Below are 22,511 nucleotides of genomic sequence, written 5' to 3' on the forward strand. Positions count from 1 at the left end.
CGCACTGATCCCTGTTCCTTTGTATTGTTACACTGTATCAGCCGCTCTGATCCCTGTTCCTTTGTATTGTTACACTGTATCAGCCGCTCTGATCCCTGTTCCTTTGTATTGTTACACTGTATCAGCCGCTCTGATCCCTGTTCCTTTGTATTGTTACACTGTATCAGCCGCTCTGATCCCTGTTCCTTTGTATTGTTACACTGTATCAGCCGCTCTGATCCCTGTTCCTTTGTATTGTTACACTGTATCAGCCGCTCTGATCCCTGTTCCTTTGTATTGTTACACTGTATCAGCCGCACTGATCCCTGTTCCTTTGTATTGTTACACTGTATCAGCCGCTCTGATCCCTGTTCCTTTGTATTGTTACACTGTATCAGCCGCACTGATCCCTGTTCCTTTGTATTGTTACACTGTATCAGCCGCTCTGATCCCTGTTCCTTTGTATTGTTACACTGTATCAGCCGCACTGATCCCTGTTCCTTTGTATTGTTACACTGTATCAGCCGCACTGATCCCTGTTCCTTTGTATTGTTACACTGTATCAGCCGCTCTGATCCCTGTTCCTTTGTATTGTTACACTGTATCAGCCGCACTGATCTCTATTCCTTTGTATTGTTACATTGTATCAGCCGCACTGATCCCTGTTCCTTTGTATTGTTACACTGTATCAGCCGCACTGATCCCTGTTCCTTTGTATTGTTACACTGTATCAGCCGCACTGATCCCTGTTCCTTTGTATTGTTACACTGTATCAGCCGCACTGATCCCTGTTCCTTTGTATTGTTACATTGTATCAGCCGCTCTGATCCCTGTTCCTTTGTATTGTTACACTGTATCAGCCGCTCTGATCCCTGTTCCTTTGTATTGTTACACTGTATCAGCCGCTCTGATCCCTGTTCCTTTGTATTGTTACACTGTATCAGCCGCACTGATCCCTGTTCCTTTGTATTGTTACACTGTATCAGCCGCTCTGATCCCTGTTCCTTTGTATTGTTACACTGTATCAGCCGCTCTGATCCCTGTTCCTTTGTATTGTTACACTGTATCAGCCGCTCTGATCCCTGTTCCTTTGTATTGTTACACTGTATCAGCCGCTCTGATCCCTGTTCCTTTGTATTGTTACACTGTATCAGCCGCACTGATCCCTGTTCCTTTGTATTGTTACACTGTATCAGCCGCTCTGATCCCTGTTCCTTTGTATTGTTACACTGTATCAGCCGCACTGATCCCTGTTCCTTTGTATTGTTACACTGTATCAGCCGCTCTGATCCCTGTTCCTTTGTATTGTTACACTGTATCAGCCGCACTGATCCCTGTTCCTTTGTATTGTTACACTGTATCAGCCGCTCTGATCCCTGTTCCTTTGTATTGTTACACTGTATCAGCCGCACTGATCCCTGTTCCTTTGTATTGTTACACTGTATCAGCCGCTCTGATCCCTGTTCCTTTGTATTGTTACACTGTATCAGCCGCACTGATCCCTGTTCCTTTGTATTGTTACACTGTATCAGCCGCACTGATCCCTGTTCCTTTGTATTGTTACACTGTATCAGCCGCACTGATCCCTGTTCCTTTGTATTGTTACACTGTATCAGCCGCTCTGATCCCTGTTCCTTTGTATTGTTACACTGTATCAGCCGCTCTGATCCCTGTTCCTTTGTATTGTTACACTGTATCAGCCGCACTGATCCCTGTTCCTTTGTATTGTTACACTGTATCAGCCGCTCTGATCCCTGTTCCTTTGTATTGTTACACTGTATCAGCCGCTCTGATCCCTGTTCCTTTGTATTGTTACACTGTATCAGCCGCTCTGATCCCTGTTCCTTTTGTATTGTTACACTGTATCAGCCGCACTGATCCCTGTTCCTTTGTATTGTTACACTGTATCAGCCGCACTGATCCCTGTTCCTTTGTATTGTTACACTGTATCAGCCGCTCTGATCCCTGTTCCTTTGTATTGTTACACTGTATCAGCCGCACTGATCCCTGTTCCTTTGTATTGTTACACTGTATCAGCCGCTCTGATCCCTGTTCCTTTGTATTGTTACACTGTATCAGCCGCACTGATCCCTGTTCCTTTGTATTGTTACACTGTATCAGCCGCACTGATCCCTGTTCCTTTGTATTGTTACACTGTATCAGCCGCACTGATCCCTGTTCCTTTGTATTGTTACACTGTATCAGCCGCTCTGATCCCTGTTCCTTTGTATTGTTACATTGTATCAGCCGCTCTGATCCCTGTTCCTTTGTATTGTTACACTGTATCAGCCGCACTGATCCCTGTTCCTTTGTATTGTTACACTGTATCAGCCGCTCTGATCCCTGTTCCTTGTATTGTTACATTGTATCAGCCGCACTGATCCCTGTACCTTTGTATTATTACACTGTATCAGCCGGCACTGATCCCTGTTCCTTTGTATTGTTACACTGTATCAGCCGCACTGATCTCTGTTCCTTTGTATTGTTACACTGTATCAGCCGCACTGATCCCTGTCCTTTGTATTGTTACACTGTATCAGCCGCACTGATCCCTGTTCCTTTGTATTGTTACACTGTATCAGCCGCACTGATCCCTGTTCCTTTGTATTGTTACACTGTATCAGCCGCACTGATCCCTGTTCCTTTGTATTGTTACACTGTATCAGCCGCTCTGATCCCTGTTCCTTTGTATTGTTACACTGTATCAGCCGCACTGATCCCTGTTCCTTTGTATTGTTACACTGTATCAGCCGCTCTGATCCCTGTTCCTTTGTATTGTTACACTGTATCAGCCGCACTGATCCCTGTGCCTTTGTATTGTTACACTGTATCAGCCGCACTGATCCCTGTTCCTTTGTATTGTTACACTGTATCAGCGCTCTGATCTCTGTTCCTTTGTATTGTTACACTGTATCAGCCGCACTGATCCCTGTTCCTTTGTATTGTTACACTGTATCAGCCGCACTGATCCCTGTTCCTTTGTATTGTTACACTGTATCAGCCGCTCTGATCCCTGTTCCTTTGTATTGTTACACTGTATCAGCCGCACTGATCCCTGTTCCTTTGTATTGTTACACTGTATCAGCCGCACTGATCCCTGTTCCTTTGTATTGTTACACTGTATCAGCCGCACTGATCTCTGTTCCTTTGTATTGTTACACTGTATCAGCCGCACTGATCCCTGTTCCTTTGTATTGTTACACTGTATCAGCCGCACTGATCCCTGTTCCTTTGTATTGTTACACTGTATCAGCCGCTCTGATCCCTGTTCCTTTGTATTGTTACACTGTATCAGCCGCACTGATCCCTGTTCCTTTGTATTGTTACACTGTATCAGCCGCTCTGATCCCTGTTCCTTTGTATTGTTACACTGTATCAGCCGCACTGATCCCTGTTCCTTTGTATTGTTACACTGTATCAGCCGCACTGATCCCTGTTCCTTTGTATTGTTACACTGTATCAGCGCTCTGATCCCTGTTCCTTTGTATTGTTACACTGTATCAGCCGCACTGATCCCTGTTCCTTTGTATTGTTACACTGTATCAGCTGCACTGATCCCTGTTCCTTTGTATTGTTACACTGTATCAGCCGCTCTGATCCCTGTTCCTTTGTATTGTTACACTGTATCAGCCGCTCTGATCCTGTTCCTTTGTATTGTTACACTGTATCAGCCGCACTGATCCCTGTTCCTTTGTATTTGTTACACTGTATCAGCCGCTCTGATCCCTGTTCCTTTGTATTGTTACACTGTATCAGCCGCTCTGATCCCTGTTCCTTTGTATTGTTACACTGTATCAGCCGCTCTGATCCCTGTTCCTTTGTATTGTTACACTGTATCAGCCGCACTGATCCCTGTTCCTTTGTATTGTTACACTGTATCAGCCGCTCTGATCCCTGTTCCTTTGTATTGTTACACTGTATCAGCCGCACTGATCCCTGTTCCTTTGTATTGTTACACTGTATCAGCCGCACTGATCCCTGTTCCTTTGTATTGTTACACTGTATCAGCCGCACTGATCCCTGTTCCTTTGTATTGTTACACTGTATCAGCCGCTCTGATCCCTGTTCCTTTGTATTGTTACACTGTATCAGCCGCACTGATCCCTGTTCCTTTGTATTGTTACACTGTATCAGCCGCTCTGATCCCTGTTCCTTTGTATTGTTACACTGTATCAGCCGCACTGATCTCTGTTCCTTTGTATTGTTACACTGTATCAGCCGCTCTGATCCCTGTTCCTTTGTATTGTTACATTGTATCAGCCGCTCTGATCCCTGTTCCTTTGTATTGTTACACTGTATCAGCCGCACTGATCCCTGTTCCTTTGTATTGTTACACTGTATCAGCCGCACTGATCCCTGTTCCTTTGTATTGTTACACTGTATCAGCCGCACTGATCCCTGTTCCTTTGTATTGTTACACTGTATCAGCCGCTCTGATCCCTGTTCCTTTGTATTGTTACACTGTATCAGCCGCACTGATCCCTGTTCCTTTGTATTGTTACACTGTATCAGCCGCACTGATCCCTGTTCCTTTGTATTGTTACACTGTATCAGCCGCTCTGATCCCTGTTCCTTTGTATTGTTACATTGTATCAGCCGCTCTGATCCCTGTTCCTTTGTATTGTTACACTGTATCAGCCGCACTGATCCCTGTTCCTTTGTATTGTTACACTGTATCAGCCGCTCTGATCCCTGTTCCTTTGTATTGTTACACTGTATCAGCCGCACTGATCTCTATTCCTTTGTATTGTTACATTGTATCAGCCGCACTGATCCCTGTTCCTTTGTATTGTTACACTGTATCAGCCGCACTGATCCCTGTTCCTTTGTATTGTTACACTGTATCAGCCGCACTGATCCCTGTTCCTTTGTATTGTTACACTGTATCAGCCGCTCTGATCCCTGTTCCTTTGTATTGTTACATTGTATCAGCCGCTCTGATCCCTGTTCCTTTGTATTGTTACACTGTATCAGCCGCACTGATCCCTGTTCCTTTGTATTGTTACACTGTATCAGCCGCACTGATCCCTGTTCCTTTGTATTGTTACACTGTATCAGCCGCACTGATCCCTGTTCCTTTGTATTGTTACACTGTATCAGCCGCACTGATCCCTGTTCCTTTGTATTGTTACACTGTATCAGCCGCTCTGATCCCTGTTCCTTTGTATTGTTACACTGTATCAGCCGCTCTGATCCCTGTTCCTTTGTATTGTTACATTGTATCAGCCGCTCTGATCCCTGTTCCTTTGTATTGTTACACTGTATCAGCCGCACTGATCCCTGTTCCTTTGTATTGTTACACTGTATCAGCCGCACTGATCCCTGTTCCTTTGTATTGTTACACTGTATCAGCCGCACTGATCCCTGTTCCTTTGTATTGTTACACTGTATCAGCCGCACTGATCCCTGTTCCTTTGTATTGTTACACTGTATCAGCCGCTCTGATCCCTGTTCCTTTGTATTGTTACATTGTATCAGCCGCTCTGATCCCTGTTCCTTTGTATTGTTACACTGTATCAGCCGCACTGATCCCTGTTCCTTTGTATTGTTACACTGTATCAGCCGCTCTGATCCCTGTTCCTTTGTATTGTTACACTGTATCAGCCGCACTGATCTCTATTCCTTTGTATTGTTACATTGTATCAGCCGCACTGATCCCTGTTCCTTTGTATTGTTACACTGTATCAGCCGCACTGATCCCTGTTCCTTTGTATTGTTACACTGTATCAGCCGCACTGATCCCTGTTCCTTTGTATTGTTACACTGTATCAGCCGCTCTGATCCCTGTTCCTTTGTATTGTTACATTGTATCAGCCGCTCTGATCCCTGTTCCTTTGTATTGTTACACTGTATCAGCCGCACTGATCCCTGTTCCTTTGTATTGTTACACTGTATCAGCCGCACTGATCCTGTTCCTTTGTATTGTTACACTGTATCAGCGCACTGATCCCTGTTCCTTTGTATTGTTACACTGTATCAGCCGCACTGATCCCTGTTCCTTTGTATTGTTACACTGTATCAGCCGCTCTGATCCCTGTTCCTTTGTATTGTTACACTGTATCAGCCGCACTGATCCCTGTTCCTTTGTATTGTTACACTGTATCAGCCGCTCTGATCCCTGTTCCTTTGTATTGTTACACTGTATCAGCCGCACTGATCCCTGTTCCTTTGTATTGTTACACTGTATCAGCCGCTCTGATCCCTGTTCCTTTGTATTGTTACACTGTATCAGCCGCACTGATCCCTGTTCCTTTGTATTGTTACACTGTATCAGCCGCACTGATCCCTGTTCCTTTGTATTGTTACACTGTATCAGCCGCACTGATCCTGTTCCTTTGTATTGTTACACTGTATCAGCCGCTCTGATCCCTGTTCCTTTGTATTGTTACATTGTATCAGCCGCACTGATCCCTGTTCCTTTGTATTGTTACACTGTATCAGCCGCACTGATCCCTGTTCCTTTGTATTGTTACACTGTATCAGCCGCTCTGATCCCTGTTCCTTTGTATTGTTACACTGTATCAGCCGCACTGATCCCCTAGTTCCTTTGTATTGTTACATTGTATCAGCCGCACTGATCCCTGTTCCTTTGTATTGTTACACTGTATCAGCCGCACTGATCCCTGTTCCTTTGTATTGTTACACTGTATCAGCCGCACTGATCCCTGTTCCTTTGTATTGTTACACTGTATCAGCCGCTCTGATCCCTGTTCCTTTGTATTGTTACATTGTATCAGCCGCTCTGATCCCTGTTCCTTTGTATTGTTACACTGTATCAGCCGCACTGATCCCTGTTCCTTTGTATTGTTACACTGTATCAGCCGCACTGATCCCTGTTCCTTTGTATTGTTACACTGTATCAGCCGCACTGATCCCTGTTCCTTTGTATTGTTACACTGTATCAGCCGCACTGATCCCTGTTCCTTTGTATTGTTACACTGTATGAGCCGCACTGATCCCTGTTCCTTTGTATTGTTACACTGTATCAGCCGCACTGATCCCTGTTCCTTTGTATTGTTACACTGTATCAGCCGCTCTGATCCCTGTTCCTTTGTATTGTTACACTGTATCAGCCGCACTGATCCCTGTTCCTTTGTATTGTTACACTGTATCAGCCGCTCTGATCCCTGTTCCTTTGTATTGTTACACTGTATCAGCCGCTCTGATCCCTGTTCCTTTGTATTGTTACACTGTATCAGCCGCTCTGATCCCTGTTCCTTTGTATTGTTACACTGTATCAGCCGCTCTGATCCCTGTTCCTTTGTATTGTTACACTGTATCAGCCGCTCTGATCCCTGTTCCTTTGTATTGTTTACACTGTATCAGCCGCTCTGATCCCTGTTCCTCTTGTATTGTTACACTGTATCAGCCGCTCTGATCCCTGTTCCTTTGTATTGTTACATTGTATCAGCCGCACTGATCCCTGTTCCTTTGTATTGTTACACTGTATCAGCCGCTCTGATCCCTGTTCCTTTGTATTGTTACACTGTATCAGCCGCTCTGATCCCTGTTCCTTTGTATTGTTACACTGTATCAGCCGCTCTGATCCCTGTTCCTTTGTATTGTTACACTGTATCAGCCGCTCTGATCCCTGTTCCTTTGTATTGTTACATTGTATCAGCCGCACTGATCCCTGTTCCTTTGTATTGTTACACTGTATCAGCCGCTCTGATCCCTGTTCCTTTGTATTGTTACACTGTATCAGCCGCACTGATCCCTGTTCCTTTGTATTGTTACACTGTATCAGCGCAGGTCAAATTCTTCAGTCCGGAGTCCACACATTGTCTAGACAGGCTGCAATAGTAGCAGACCTGCAGCTGTGATGTGGATGAGTATTTTTATGCAGTAATATTCTTATTTTGCTCTATTGCTTTCTTACAGCTCGAGATCCAGAATTTAAGCAGAACTGTGATTCTCAGAGTTTTTCTTGCCAAAACGGAGTTTGCATCAGTCTGGTGTGGAAGTGCGACGGCATGGACGACTGCGGCGACTACTCGGATGAGGCGAATTGTGGTCAGCATAATGGAGTACAAGTATCTGACACAGACCCTAGATAATCCGAGACTGACACTGCTCAGCGCCTGGAAATCACATTAAAGGGCTCCACCCGAGACTAGCCCCCACACCCGAGAACACACCCCACCCGAGACAAGCCCCCCACACCCGAGAACACACCCCACCCGAGACAACCCCCCACTTCCGAGAACACTCCCCACTCGAGATCACTCCCCACCCGAGACAAGCCCCCACTTCCGAGAACACTCCCCACTCGAGATCACTCCCCACCCGAGAACACTCCCTACTCAAGACAACCCCACACCTTTGGCCAGACATTCTTTAAGCCTCATGGGGGGACACTGTATTTCATATTCCATTGGACGGAATGGAAGCCATATTTGTACTTTAATAGTTGCTCCTCAGTGATACATGTCCCTGCAGTGTAGGTGGAGTGCCCCTTTAATTTCGGGTATATACACTGATCTGTTATTACACACTGCATCTCACTGTCTCCTCTGCTGCAGCGAACCCCACGGACACCCCCGCCTGCGCCCGATACTATCAGTACCAGTGTGAGAACGGCCACTGCATCCCCACCCGCTGGAAATGTGACGGCGAGAACGATTGCGGGGACTGGTCAGACGAGAAGGAGTGCGGAGGTTTGTCTTTTATTTAATGTAGCTGTGAAGATTTCACACTTTTGCACCTTTTTTAAAATAAAATATTTTGCTCCTGTAAACAGAAACCATTCCTCAGACGACCGCACGTCCATCCACGTGCCCGGCCAATCACTTCCGCTGTGACAATGGGGTCTGCATCATGAACACCTGGGTGTGCGACGGTTACAAGGACTGTATATATGGCTCTGACGAGGACGGCTGTCCGACTACCGGTATGCTATGTACATGTCTCTCTGCCTAATTTGTCTGGAGTGAGGGTGACTGCGAGAGTCTGGAGAGTGGGCGACTGCGAGAGTCTGGAGAGTGGGCGACTGCGGGAGTCTGGAGAGTGGGCGACTGCGGGAGTCTGGAGAGTGGGCGACTGCGGGAGTCTGGAGAGTGGGCGACTGCGGGAGTCTGGAGAGTGGGCGACTGCGGGAGTCTGGAGAGTGGGCGACTGCGGGAGTCTGGAGAGTGGGCGACTGCGAGGGTCTGGAGAGTGGGCGACTGCGGGAGTCTGGAGAGTGGGCGACTGCGAGAGTCTGGAGAGTGAGCGACTGCGGGAGTCTGGAGAGTGGGCGACTGCGGGAGTCTGGAGAGTGGGCGACTGCGAGAGTCTGGAGAGTGGGCGACTGCGGGAGTCTGGAGAGTGGGCGACTGCGGGAGTCTGGAGAGTGGGCGACTGCGGGAGTCTGGAGAGTGGGCGACTGCGGGAGTCTGGAGAGTGGGCGACTGCGGGAGTCTGGAGAGTGGGCGACTGCGAGAGTCTGGAGAGTGGGCGACTGGGGGATTCTGGAGAGTGGGCGACTGCGGGAGTCTGGAGAGTGGGCGACTGCGGGAGTCTGGAGAGTGGGCGACTGCGGGAGTCTGGAGAGTGGGCGACTGCAAGGGTCTGGAGAGTGGGCGACTGCGGGAGTCTGGAGAGTGGGCGACTGCGAGAGTCTGGAGAGTGGGCGACTGCGGGAGTCTGGAGAGTGGGCGACTGCGGGAGTCTGGAGAGTGGGCGACTGGCAGAGTCTGGAGAGTGGGCGACTGGCAGAGTCTGGAGAGTGGGCGACTGGCAGAGTCTGGAGAGTGGGCGACTGGCAGAGTCTGGAGAGTGGGCGACTGGCAGAGTCTGGAGCGCGGGCGACTGGCAGAGTCTGGAGCGCGGGCGACTGGCAGAGTCTGGAGCGCGGGCGACTGGCAGAGTCTGGAGCGCGGGCGACTGGCAGAGTCTGGAGCGCGGGCGACTGGCAGAGTCTGGAGCGCGGGCGACTGGCAGAGTCTGGAGCGCGGGCGACTGGCAGAGTCTGGAGAGCGGGCGACTGGCAGAGTCTGGAGAGCGGGCGACTGGCAGAGTCTGGAGCGCCGGCGACTGCAAGAGTCTGAGCGCGGGCGATTGCGGAAGTATGAGCGCGGGTGACTGCGAGTCACAGTCTTCCTTATGTCTTGCTCGGCACTGGCAGCCAACGCCACCGCGCCCAGCACCACGACACACGACCGATGCAGCAGCTTCGAGTTTGAATGCCAGAAGGGGAAATACTGCGTGCCCAAGTGGAAGCGCTGTGACGGCATCACGGACTGCCAGGACGGCACCGATGAGCTTCACTGCCGTAAGTTTGATGTTTTCCTGGTAACAGAGAGCAATAGATGTAACTCTCTAGATAGTCTCTCTTGGCCTGTAATGGCTGATAACAGAGAGCAGTAGATTGCTGTGCATTGCAGAGTCAGGCTGGGCGCGTTCCCCTGCTGTTTCTCTGATCCGTGTTTGCCTGCTCCGCTCTCTGCAGCTACGCACAGACCTTCCTCCTGTGTGAACGGTTCCCTCTGTGATGACGGTGAAGCCTGTTTAGCGCTGTCTGACCGCTGTGACGGATTTCTGGACTGTTCCGACGGCAGCGATGAAAATAACTGCACCGGTAAGAGGTGGTCTCTAATTTCTGGCCGACCGCAGCCGTCATCATGGGCTTGTTACAGTGTATCGGTGCAGAGGAGCTGTGATTGGATCAGGAAGGACCTGCACCGATACACTGTAACAGATCAGCCCGAATACAGCGGAGATTGTTCCCGTTCACTTACAGCAAGCACGGATCTTAATACTAGTAAATAATTGCAGAAAATCCGGGGAAATAAATCACGTGAATGTGTGACCTCAACTAAGACTTCCAGTAATCCGGCTCCTCAGTTCTGTGCAGGCGCCAGACTATCGGACGTCATAATCGTGTCACCTGTCTCCTCCCTGTTGTAGATGACAGCGTGGTCTACAAGGTCCAGAACCTGCAGTGGTCCGCCGACTTCTCCGGCAACATCACCCTGACGTGGGCGCGACCCAAGAAGATGCCGCTGTCCTCCTGTATATACAATGTGTTCTACAGGTAAGTCTCCGCCGATCTGGCCCACGTTCCGCTGACCCCTTGATACTTGCACAGCGCTGCCGCCACCTAGCTGCCGCTCACCAGTACTGCATCTCCTCTTTGTGCCTCCCGTGTATGAAGGGTTATCGGGGAAAGCACATGGAAAATTCTGGAAACGCAAAGCAGCAAGACGGTCTGTGTATTAAAAATCCTCAAACCGGACACCACGTACCAGGTGAAGGTTCAGGTGCAGTGTCTGCGCAAGGTGCACAACAGCAACGACATGATCACCCTCCGCACCCCTGAAGGACGTGAGTATGGCCGACACGATACAACATAAGCTACGATGCACGATGCTAGATGCCATGTATGGAGCAGGTCAGTCAGCCGCATATAGTCTATATCGTGTATACCATGTGGCCAAAAAGTATGTGCACCCCTTTAAAAAAGCCACTACAGGAAGAAACCCACAGCAGCATTGAGGCTCAGGCATTTTTTGTCCCTCCGCCATGCTTTACACTGCAGCTCTGCTTAGCTTTGCATAAGCTCTGGAGCCATAAAGAGAAGTAATAATTATAACCCACCAGTGAGGATTATCAGGACTCGGCGGTGACACGCAGGACCCCGTCTTATGCCATTTATCCCCCATTGTCATTCTGTGTCTCCAGTGCCCGGTCAGCCTCAGCTGCGGCAGCTGGACCGGAGTAAGATCCTTCCGTCCACCATCGTTTGTTGCTGGTCTCCTCCTTCAAACGCTAATGGGTTAATTCGTGAGTACGTGGTGAGTATGTGCGGTCTGGCCGGAGTGCGGTGATCAGACGGTGGCTGTATTTCGGCCATTGCTGGAGGAGGTGCGGGGTCTGTGTAAGGTTAATGGCTGCGCTCCTCGTCCAGGTGGAGTACAGTACAAACGCCTCCAAGGACTGGTCGTCATACAGCACCCCGGACCTCTGCTACAACATCCACTACGCAGAAGCCGGCACACTGTACACCGTGCGGGTGAGTGCTGCCGCCATTACACCTGCAGTGCAGGGAGCAGCGGCTCCGGATCCGGCACACCTCACCACATTACCCTCATAGCAGTAATGTACTCTTGCTTTCTCAGGTGGCCGCCGTCACTAGCCGGGGGGCCGGGGAATGGAGCAGCATCAAGTCCATCAGCACTGCAAAAGGTAACCCTGGCGAGGTGTAGCGGGTCCGTCACCTCCTTGTGTGATGTCAGCATTGTACGCCATGACTGTAGTCCTGTGTATAGTGGCGGTGTATCCGGGCAGAGGGGGCCGGGGTATTTACAGCTCATTTCTCTCGGTTAGTGGTGCCTCCTCCAAACATCAAGATTCAGACAATTAAAGAGGACTCGGTGGAGTTTACGCTGAGGGTCAACGCCGATGTTCTGGTGAGTCCTGGTCTATGTGTAAAGTGGACAGAAGGTATCTCCTGCAGTCTCCTCCTCCATCATGTCTCCTCCCTTCCCTCTCCTGCAGTCTCCTCCTCCGTCATGTCTCCTCCCTTCCCTCTCCTGCAGTCTCCTCCTCCGTCATGTCTCCTCCCTTCCCTCTCCTGCAGTCTCCTCCTCCGTCATGTCTCCTCCCTTCCCTCTCCTGCAGTCTCCTCCTCCGTCATGTCTCCTCCCTTCCCTCTCTTGCAGTCTCCTCCTCCGTCATGTCTCCTCCCTTCCCTCTCCTGCAGTCTCCTCCTCCGTCATGTCTCCTCCCTTCCCTCTCCTGCAGTCTCCTCCTCCGTCATGTCTCCTTCCTTCCCTCTCCTGCAGTCTCCTCCTCCGTCATGTCTCCTCCCTTCCCTCTCCTGCAGTCTCCTCCTCCGTCATGTCTCCTCCCTTCCCTCTCCTGCAGTCTCCTCCTCCGTCATGTCTCCTTCCTTCCCTCTCCTGCAGTCTCCTCCTCCGTCATGTCTCCTCCCTTCCCTCTCCTGCAGTCTCCTCCTCCGTCATGTCTCCTCCCTTCCCTCTCCTGTCACGTCTCCTCCCCTTTTTGCCCACTCCAGTTGCATCTCCTTCTTTTCCTGCCCTCTCCCATCACGTCTCCTCCCCTTCCTGCCTGCCCTCGCCTGTCGTGTCTCCTCCCCTTCCTGCCTGCCCTCTCCCATTTTGTCTCCTCCCCTTCCTCCTCTCTCCCGTCGCGTCTCCTCCCTTTCCTCCTCTCTCCCGTCGCGTCTCCTCCCCTTCCTGCCTGCCCTCTCCCATCACGTCTATTCCCCTTCCTGCCTTCTCCTGTCAAGTTTCCTCCCCTCTCTACCTGCCCTCTCCCATCGCATCTGCTCCCCTGCCTGCCCTCTGCCATTGCGTCTGCTCCCCTTCCTGCCTGCCCTCTCCCGTCACATCTCCTCCCCCTTTCTACCTGCCCTCTCCCGTCACATCTCCTCCCCCTTTCTACCTGCCCTCTCCCGTCACATCTCCTCCCCCTTTCTACCTGCCCTCTCCCGTCACATCTCCTCCCCCTTTCTGCCTGCCCTCTCCCGTCACATCTCCTCCCCCTTTCTGCCTGCCCTCTCCCGTCACATCTCCTCCCCCTTTCTGCCTGCCCTCTCTATCACATTTTCTCCCCCTTTCTGCCTGCCCTCTCCCGTCACATCTCCTCCCCCTTTCTGCCTGCCCTCTCTATCACATTTTCTCCCCCTTTCTGCCTGCCCTCTCCCGTCACATCTCCTCCCCCTTTCTGCCTGCCCTCTCCCGTCACGTCTCCTCTTTATCCTACCTGCCTTCTCCTGTCTCCTCTCCTTCCTGCCCTCTCCCGTCACGTATCCTTCCCTTCTTGCCTGCCCTCTCCCGTCACATCTCCTCCCCCTTTCTGCCTGCCCTCTCCCGTCACGTCTCCTCTTTATCCTACCTGCCTTCTCCTGTCTCCTCTCCTTCCTGCCCTCTCCCGTCACGTATCCTTCCCTTCTTGCCTGCCCTCTCCCGTCACATCTCCTCCCCCTTTCTGCCTGCCCTCTCCCGTCACGTCTCCTCTTTATCCTACCTGCCTTCTCCTGTCTCCTCTCCTTCCTGCCCTCTCCCGTCACGTATCCTTCCCTTCTTGCCTGCCCTCTCCCGTCACATCTCCTCCCCCTTTCTGCCTGCCCTCTCCCGTCACGTCTCCTCTTTTTCCTACCTGCCTTCTCCTGTCTCCTCTCCTTCCTGCCCTCTCCCGTCACGTATCCTTCCCTTCTTGCCTGCCCTCTCCCGTCACATCTCCTCCCCCTTTCTGCCTGCCCTCTCCTCTTTTTCCTACCTGCCTTCTCCTGTCTCCTTTCCTTCCTGCCTGCCCTCTCCCGTCGCGTCTCCTCCCCTTTCTGCCTGCCCTCTCCCGTCACGTCTCCTCTTTCTTCGGCGCTCCATTGGGAGACCCAGACGATTGGGTGTATAGTACTGCCTCCGGAGGCCACACAAAGCATTACACTAAAAAGTGTAAGGCCCCTCCCCTTCTGGCTATACACCCCCAGTGGGATCACTGGCTCACCAGTTTTCTGCTTTGTGCGAAGGAGGTCAGACATCCACGCATAGCTCCACTGTTTTTAGTCAGCAGCAGCTGCTGACTATGTCGGATGGAAGAAAAGTGGGCCCATATGGGGCCCCCAGCATGCTCCCTTCTCACCCCACTTTTGTCGGGTGTTTGTTAAGGTTGAGGTACCCATTGCGGGTACGGAGGCTGGAGCCCACATGCTGTTTTCCTTCCCCATCCCCCCTCAGGGCTCTGGGTGAAGTGGGATCTTACAGGTCTCCAGGCACTGAGACCGGGCTCCATCCACAGACCCAGAGAACCTGCTGGATGTGGAGCTGAGTATCGTCAGGGACAGGGCCCTGCTACATTAAGGTACTCTGTGTCCCCGTACACATCGCGCACACACACACCAGCATTGCTGGGAGTACTAGTGCGCCGGGGACAACAGCGCGGAGCGCTCGTGCTATTATTCACGGCAGCTTTGCTGTGTGAATTTATGTATTGGGAACTGCCGCGCCGGGCCGCTGCTAGGTGTTTTTACACTGTGGCGCGGCTGGGACTTGTGGTGCGCCGGGGACTCCGCGCTGGCCGTGCACATAGACGGCCGCGCTTATTACTCGAGTCCCCGGCTTTGCGGCCTAGTTTTCGTTTCGTTCCCGCCCCCAGCCCTGCCAGTCAGGGGAGAGGCGGGACGCTGTACAGAAAGTCAGCGCCGAGGGCTGGAGTCTGCTTTGCATTCTCCAGCCCCCTTCACTGGACACAGTGGGACGCCGGTTTCCCGCTCTTGCCTGGGGCACGCCCACGGCCCGCCCCTCGTCACACGAGCTGGAGAAGGACGCCGGCAGCCATTCCTGCAGTCCGAGCTGGCAGCCAGTCACAGGACTCTGGCGACCACACACCCGCCTATAGGCGGGCGGTAAGCAGCACCTGAAGTGCTGACCCCACTAAATACCGTTGTGTCCATTTGTATTTTATGCTTACACTGGCCCTCTTAGATGGCGAGACAACAGCAGCAAAAAAGCAAGGGTGCTAAAGCACAGGCTTTCTATGCTGCTTGTATTGCATGTGCTGAAGTGTTCATTTGTACTTATGCTTGTATGCTATACACTGCACTGTACGGTCGCTATTCTTGGCTATATTCTCCTAGAATGGCTAGACTACAGCAGCAAAAAAGCAAAGGTGCTAAGGCACAGGCTTTCTATGCTGCTTGTATTGCATGTGCTGAAGTATTCATTTGTACTTATGCTTGTATGCTATACATTGCACTGTACGGTCGCTATTCTTGGCGATGTTCTCCTAGATGGCTAGTCTACAGCAGCAAAAAAGCAAGGGTGCCAAGGCACAGGCTTTCTAAGCTGCTCATATTGCATGTGCTGAAGTGCTCATTTGTACTTTATGCTTGTATGCTATACATTGCACTGTACGGTCGCTATTCTCGGCTATATGCTCCTAGATGGCTAGACTACAGCAGCAAAAAAGCAACACAGGCTTTCTATGCTGCTTTTACTGCATGTGATACTGTTCCACCGGCAGGTTCCACTGACCCCCGTTGTGTGCAATGCTCCCCTGTAGCACTGGGTCAGCCGGGGTCTCTACTAGAGGTGGCCAAAGGAACCACCTGTGAACCCTGTCCATGGACAGGGACGGTGTTGCAGTTTCGGCTGATAGATTGTCATGGGATAGTGACTTGCAGTCCAGACAGGCCATGGGCAATCTTGATCATTGCTCCCTGGCCACCCTCATTTGGAACAAAATCAGTGCTCCGGGGGGTCCCAGGCATTCCAGGGTGAAGGCTCTGACACGGACGACAGTCCCAGACAGCCTAAGCGAGCTCGCTGGGAGCGGCACTCGGCCTCATCACTAGTCAGGGTCACAGCAGGAGAAATCCCATTTCAGTATCTCAAGCGTACATTGAGTACTTTTCTGGCCACGCTGACTTCAGAGAAGCAGTGCAGAATCACCACGCTTACCAGATAAGCGTTTCTCCAAATGTATTAAGGATACATGTTATCCCTTTCCCCCTGACGTGGTCAGGCGCTGGACCCAGAGTCCAAAGGTGGATCCCCCAATCTCCAGGCTTGCGGTTAGATCCATAGTTGCAGTGGAGATGGGACTTCACTTAAAGATGCCATTGACAGACAGATGGACCTCTGGTTGAAATCTGTCTATGAAGCTATCGGCGTGTCGGTTGCTCCGGCATTCGCAGCCGTATGGGCACTCTAAGCTATGTCAGCTGGTCTTGCGCAGCTGGTCTTGAGCACAGGTACATCTGTGCCGCAGGTAGCGTCCTTATCCTCGCAATGTCTGCATTGCGACTTACCCTATTAATGCTGTCCGAGACAGACAGTCGAGGTTTCGGTCCTTCCCAGGCTCGGGCAGGTCCAAATTGTCCTAGTCCAAAAGGGCTCAAAAGGCTCAGAGGGGCTCAGATTCCAGGCGGGCCCAATCACGCCCAAGGAAGGCAGCCAGAGGAACCGCTTCCAAGGCGGTCTCCTCATGACTTTAAGCTCTCTCTCTCCGCATCCGCGGTTGGTGGCAGACTCTCTCGCCTTGGCGACATTTAGCTGCCACAGGTCACAGACCGGTGGGTGAGAGACATTGTGTCTCACGTGTACAGGATAGAGTTCTGTTCTCGGCCTCCGGCTCGATTCTTCAGAACTTCCCCACCTACCCACCGAGCCGATGCTCTTCTGCAGGCAGAAGGAGTGGTAATTCCTGTTCCTCTTCAGGAACAAGACACGGTTTTTCCTCCAATCTGATTGTGGGGGACCTAAAACTGCTCAACAAGCACGTGAAGGCCAGGCGGTTCCGGATGGCATCCCTCCGCTCCGTCATTGCCTCAATGTCTCAAGGAGATTTCCTAGCATCAATAGACACAGGATGCTTATCTCCACGTGCCGATTGCTCCAGAGCACCAACGTTTGCTACGTTTCGTTATTGAAGACGAGCATCTTCAGTTCGTAACCCTGCCCTTCGGTCTGGCGACAGCCCTACGGGTTTTCACCAAGTTCAGGGCAGCAGTGGGAGCAGTCCTGCACTCTCAGGGTCACTCGGTGATCCTTCCTTGGACGGTCGACCGGTCAAGGCACCCTCTCAAGAGGCATGCCAACACAGCCTGAGCGTAGCGCTGGAGACTCTCCAGAGTTTCGGGTGGATCATCAACTTCTCAAGGTTAAATCTGACACCGACCCAATCGCTGACATATCTGGGCATGGAGTGTCACGCTCCCTCAGCGATAGTGAAGCTTCCGCTGGACACGTTCACTACAGACGGGGGTGCAGTCTCTCCTTCACGGCCAGTCACACCCCTTAACACGACTCATGCAGAGGCAGTCACTTTCGCGCAGTTTCATCTGCGTCCACTCCAATGTGGCATTCTTTGCCAATGGGATGGGAAGTCGACGTCCCTAGAAGGAACGTCCCCCTTCTCAGACGGTCAAGGACTCTCTTCAGAGGAGTCCATCCTTCAAATCAATGTGCTGGAAATCTGGGCGATGTATCTTGCCCTGCAAGCCTTCCAGCCGTGGCTGGAAAGCACACACATCCGAATTCAGTCGGACAACTCCACAGCGGTGGCGTACATCTACCACCAAGGCGGAACACGCAGTCGGCAAGCCTCCCAGGAAGTCCGGCGGAGTCTGATGGGGGTGGAAGACAGAGCATCCACCATATCCGCAGTTCACATCCCGGGCGCAGAAAACTGGGAAGCAGACTTCCTCAGTTGCCAGGGTATGGACGCAGGGGAAGGGTATCTTCACCCGGACGGTTTTCAGGAAATCTGTCAACGCTGGGGGATGCTGAACGTCGACCTAATAGCGTCTCGGCACAACAACAAGGTTCCGATTTTCATGGCGCGGTATCACGATCAAAGAGCTCTGGCGGCAGACGCCTTAGTTCAGGTTTGGTCGCAGTTCCAGCTACCTATGTGTTTCCCCCTCTGACACTGCTGCCCAGAGGGCTACGCAACATCAGGTCCGTTTGCCGCCGCGCCATCCTCATCGCCACAGACTGGCCGAGGAGGTCGTAGTCCCCGGATCTGTGGCATCTCACGGTCTGCCAACCGTGGGCACTACCAGCCCGGCCAGACTTACTGTCGCAAGGGCCGTTTTTTCCATCTGAATTCTACGGCCCTGAACCTGACGGTATGGCCTTTGAGTCCTGAATCCTAGCGTCTTCAGGATTATCTCAGGACGTCATTGCCACCATGAGACAGACTAGAAAACCGACGTCTGCCAAGATCTACCACAGGATGTGGAGGATATTCTTCTCTTAATGCTCTGCTCAGGGAGTGTCTCCCTGCCCATTTGCATTCCCTACTTTTCCTTCCTTCCTGCAATCTGGTTTGGAAAAAGGTTGTCACTCGGCTCCCTCAAAGGACAAGTCTCAGCGCTATCTGTATTCTTCAGAAGCGCCTAGCACCACTTCCTCAGGTACACACGTTCCTGCAGGAGGTTTGTCACATTGTCCCTCTGTACAAACGGCCGTTGGACCCATGGGATCTGAACAGGGTACTAATTGCTCTCCAGAAGCCGCCCTTCGAGCCTCTGAGAGATGTTTCACTCTCTCGACTTTCCCAGAAAGAGGCCTTTCTGGTAGCGGTCACGTCTCTTAGGAGAGTGTCCGAGCTAGCAGCGCTGTCATCCAAAAGCTTCCTTCCTGGGGTTTCACCAAGGCAAGGCAGTGCTGCGCCCGATTCCGGAGTTCTCCCTAAGGTGGTATCCCCCTTTCATCTCAATCAGGATATCTCCTTACCTTCCTTTTGCCTCATCCATTTCATCGATATGAAATGGATTTGCATTTGTTGGATCTGGTGAGAGCACTCAGAATCTACATTTCCCGCACGGCGCCTCAGCGCCGCTCGGATGCACTCTCTGTGCTTGTCGCTAATCAGCGTAAAGAGTCGCAGGCTTCCAAATCCACCCTGGCTCGATGGATCAAGGAACCAATTCTTGAAGCCTACTGTTCTGCTGGGCTTCCGGTTCCATCAGGGCTGAAAGCCCATTCTACCAGAGCCGTGGGTGCGCCCTAGGCATTACGGCACCAGGCTACGGCTCAGCAGGTGTGCCAGGCAGCTACCTGGTCGAGTCTGCACACTTTCACCAAGCATTGTCAGGTGCATACCTACGCTTAGGCGGATGCCAGCTTAGGTAGAAGAGTCCTGCAGGCGGCGGTTGCCTCCTTGTAGGGAAGGGCTGTTTTACAGCTCTAACATGAGGTATTTCTTTACCCACCCAGGGACAGCTTTTGGACGTCCCAATCGTCTGGGTCTCCCAATGGAGCGCCGAAGAAGAAGGGAATTTTGTTACTTACCGTAAATTCCTTTTCTTCTAGCTCCTATTGGGAGACCCAGCACCCGCCCTGTTGTCCTTCGGGATTTTTGGTTGTTTTTCGGGTACACATGTTGTTCATGTTGAATGGTTTTCAGTTCTCCGATGTTACTTCGGAGTGAATTTGTTTAAACCAGTTATTGGCTTTCCTCCTTCTTGCTTTTGCACTAAAACTGGTGAGCCAGTGATCCCACTGGGGGTGTATAGCCAGAAGGGGAGGGGCCTTACACTTTTTAGTGTAATGCTTTGTGTGGCCTCCGGAGGCAGTACTATACACCCAATCGTCTGGGTCTCCCAATAGGAGCTAGAAGAAAAGGAATTTACGGTAAGTAACAAAATTCCCTTCTTTTCCTACCTGCCTTCTCCTGTCTCCTTCCCTTCCTGCCTGCCCTCTCCTGTCACGTATCCTTCCCTTCTTGCCTGCCCTCTCCCGTCACATCTCCTCCCCCTTTCTGCCTGCCCTCTCCCGTCACGTATCCTCTTTTCTTCGGCGCTCCATTGGGAGACCCAGACGATTGGGTGTATAGCTACTGCCTCCGGAGGCCACACAAAGCATTACACTAAAAAGTGTAAGGCCCCTCCCCTTCTGGCTATACACCCCCCGTGGGATCACGGGCTTGCTCAGTTTTCAAGCTTTGTGCGAAGGAGGTCAGACATCCACGCATAGCTCCACTGTTTTTAGTCAGCAGCAGCTGCTGACTATGTCGGATGGAAGAAAAGTGGGCCCATATGGGGCCCCCAGCATGCTCCCTTCTCACCCCACTTTTGTCGGGTGTTTGTTAAGGTTGAGGTACCCATTGCGGGTACGGAGGCTGGAGCCCACATGCTGTTTTCCTTCCCCATCCCCCCTCAGGGCTCTGGGTGAAGTGGGATCTTACAGGTCTCCAGGCACTGAGACCGGGCTCCATCCACAGACCCAGAGAACCTGCTGGATATGGAGCTGAGTATCGTCAGGGACAGGGCCCTGCTACATTAAGGTACTCTGTGTCCCCGTACACATCGCGCACACACACACCAGCATTGCTGGGAGTGCTAGTGCGCCGGGGACAACAGCGCGGAGCGCTCGTGCTATTATTCACGGCAGCTTTGCTGTGTGAATTTATGTATTGGGAACTGCCGCGCCGGGCCGCTGCTGGGTGTTTTTACACTGTGGCGCGGCTGGGACTTGTGGTGCGCCGGGGACTCCGCGCTGGCCGTGCACATAGGACGGCCGCGCTTATTACTCGAGTCCCCGGCTTTGCGGCCTAGTTTTCGTTTCGTTCCCGCCCCCAGCCCTGCCAGTCAGGGGAGAGGCGGGACGCTGTACAGAAAGTCAGCGCCGAGGGCTGGAGTCTGCTTTGCATTCTCCAGCCCCCTTCACTGGACACAGTGGGACGCCGGTTTCCCGCTCTTGCCTGGGGCACGCCCACGGCCCGCCCCTCGTCACACGAGCTGGAGAAGGACGCCGGCAGCCATTCCTGCAGTCCGAGCTGGAGAACGGAGACAAGCTCTGGGCAACTAGTCACAGGACTCTGGCGACCACACACCCGCCTATAGGCGGGCGGTAAGCAGCACCTGAAGTGCTGACCCCACTAAATACCGTTGTGTCCATTTGTATTTTATGCTTACACTGCACTGTAGGTCGCTATTTTTTGGCTATATGCCCTCTTAGATGGCGAGACAACAGCAGCAAAAAAGCAAGAGTGCTAAGGCACAGGCTTTCTATGCTGCTTGTATTGCATGTGCTGAAGTGTTCATTTGTACTTATGCTTGTATGCTATACATTGCACTGTACGGTCGCTATTCTTGGCTATATGCTCCTAGATGGCTAGTCTACAGCAGCAAAAAAGCAAGGGTGCCAAGGCACAGGCTTTATAGGCTGCTTGTATTGCATGTGCTGAAGTGTTCATTTGTACTTTATGCTTGTATGCTATACATTGCACTGTACGGTCGCTATTCTTGGCTATATTCTCCTAGAATGGCTAGACTACAGCAGCAAAAAAGCAAAGGTGCTAAGGCACAGTTTTTCTAGGCTGCTTGTATTGCATGTGCTGAAGTGCTCATTTGTACTTATGCTTGTATGCTATACATTGCACTGTACGGTCGCTATTCTTGGCTATATGCTCCTAGATGGCTAGTCTACAGCAGCAAAAAAGCAAGGGTGCCAAGGCACAGGCTTTCTAAGCTGCTCATATTGCATGTGCTGAAGTGTTCATTTGTACTTTATGCTTGTATGCTATACATTGCACTGTGCGGTCGCTATTCTCGGCTATATGCTCCTAGATGGCTAGACTACAGCAGCAAAAAAGCAACACAGGCTTTCTATGCTGCTTTTACTGCATGTGATACTGTTCCACCGGCAGGTTCCACTGACCCCCGTTGTGTGCAATGCTCCCCTGTAGCACTTGGTCAGCCGGGGTCTCTACTAGAGGTGGCCAAAGGAACCACCTGTGAACCCTGTCCATGGACAGGGACGGTGTTGCAGTTTCGGCTGATAGATTGTCATGGGATAGTGACTTGCAGTCCAGACAGGCCATGGGCAATCTTGATCATTGCTCCCTGGCCACCCTCATTTGGAACAAAATCAGTGCTCCGGGTGGGTCCCAGGCATTCCAGGGTGAAGGCTCTGACACGGACGACAGTCCCAGACAGCCTAAGCGAGCTCGCTGGGAGCGGCACTCGGCCTCATCACTAGTCAGGGTCACAGCAGAGGACTCTCTGTATGATGAGGCAGACGTAGCTGATCAGGACTTTGATCCTGACACCGCTCTCAATCCGGATACACCGGATGGTG

At 51.8% G+C, this 22,511-nt stretch overlaps 1 protein-coding gene across 1 annotated transcript in view; it reads left to right on the forward strand.

The window, feature by feature from the left end:
• SORL1 (sortilin related receptor 1) overlaps positions 1-22,511 on the forward strand; it is a 156,103-nt gene that overhangs the window by 113,371 nt on the left and 20,221 nt on the right. The window contains exons 21-31 of the mRNA XM_075327372.1: positions 7,861-7,992; positions 8,502-8,636; positions 8,720-8,869; positions 10,085-10,231; positions 10,409-10,537; positions 10,867-10,993; positions 11,114-11,283; positions 11,641-11,753; positions 11,867-11,971; positions 12,078-12,144; positions 12,286-12,368. Coding sequence (XP_075183487.1) covers positions 7,861-7,992; positions 8,502-8,636; positions 8,720-8,869; positions 10,085-10,231; positions 10,409-10,537; positions 10,867-10,993; positions 11,114-11,283; positions 11,641-11,753; positions 11,867-11,971; positions 12,078-12,144; positions 12,286-12,368 — 1,358 coding nt within the window. The remainder of the gene's footprint in view (positions 1-7,860; positions 7,993-8,501; positions 8,637-8,719; positions 8,870-10,084; positions 10,232-10,408; positions 10,538-10,866; positions 10,994-11,113; positions 11,284-11,640; positions 11,754-11,866; positions 11,972-12,077; positions 12,145-12,285; positions 12,369-22,511) is intronic.

This window comes from Anomaloglossus baeobatrachus, chromosome 11 (assembly GCF_048569485.1).
Source record: "Anomaloglossus baeobatrachus isolate aAnoBae1 chromosome 11, aAnoBae1.hap1, whole genome shotgun sequence".
Taxonomy (NCBI): Eukaryota; Metazoa; Chordata; class Amphibia; order Anura; family Aromobatidae; genus Anomaloglossus; species Anomaloglossus baeobatrachus.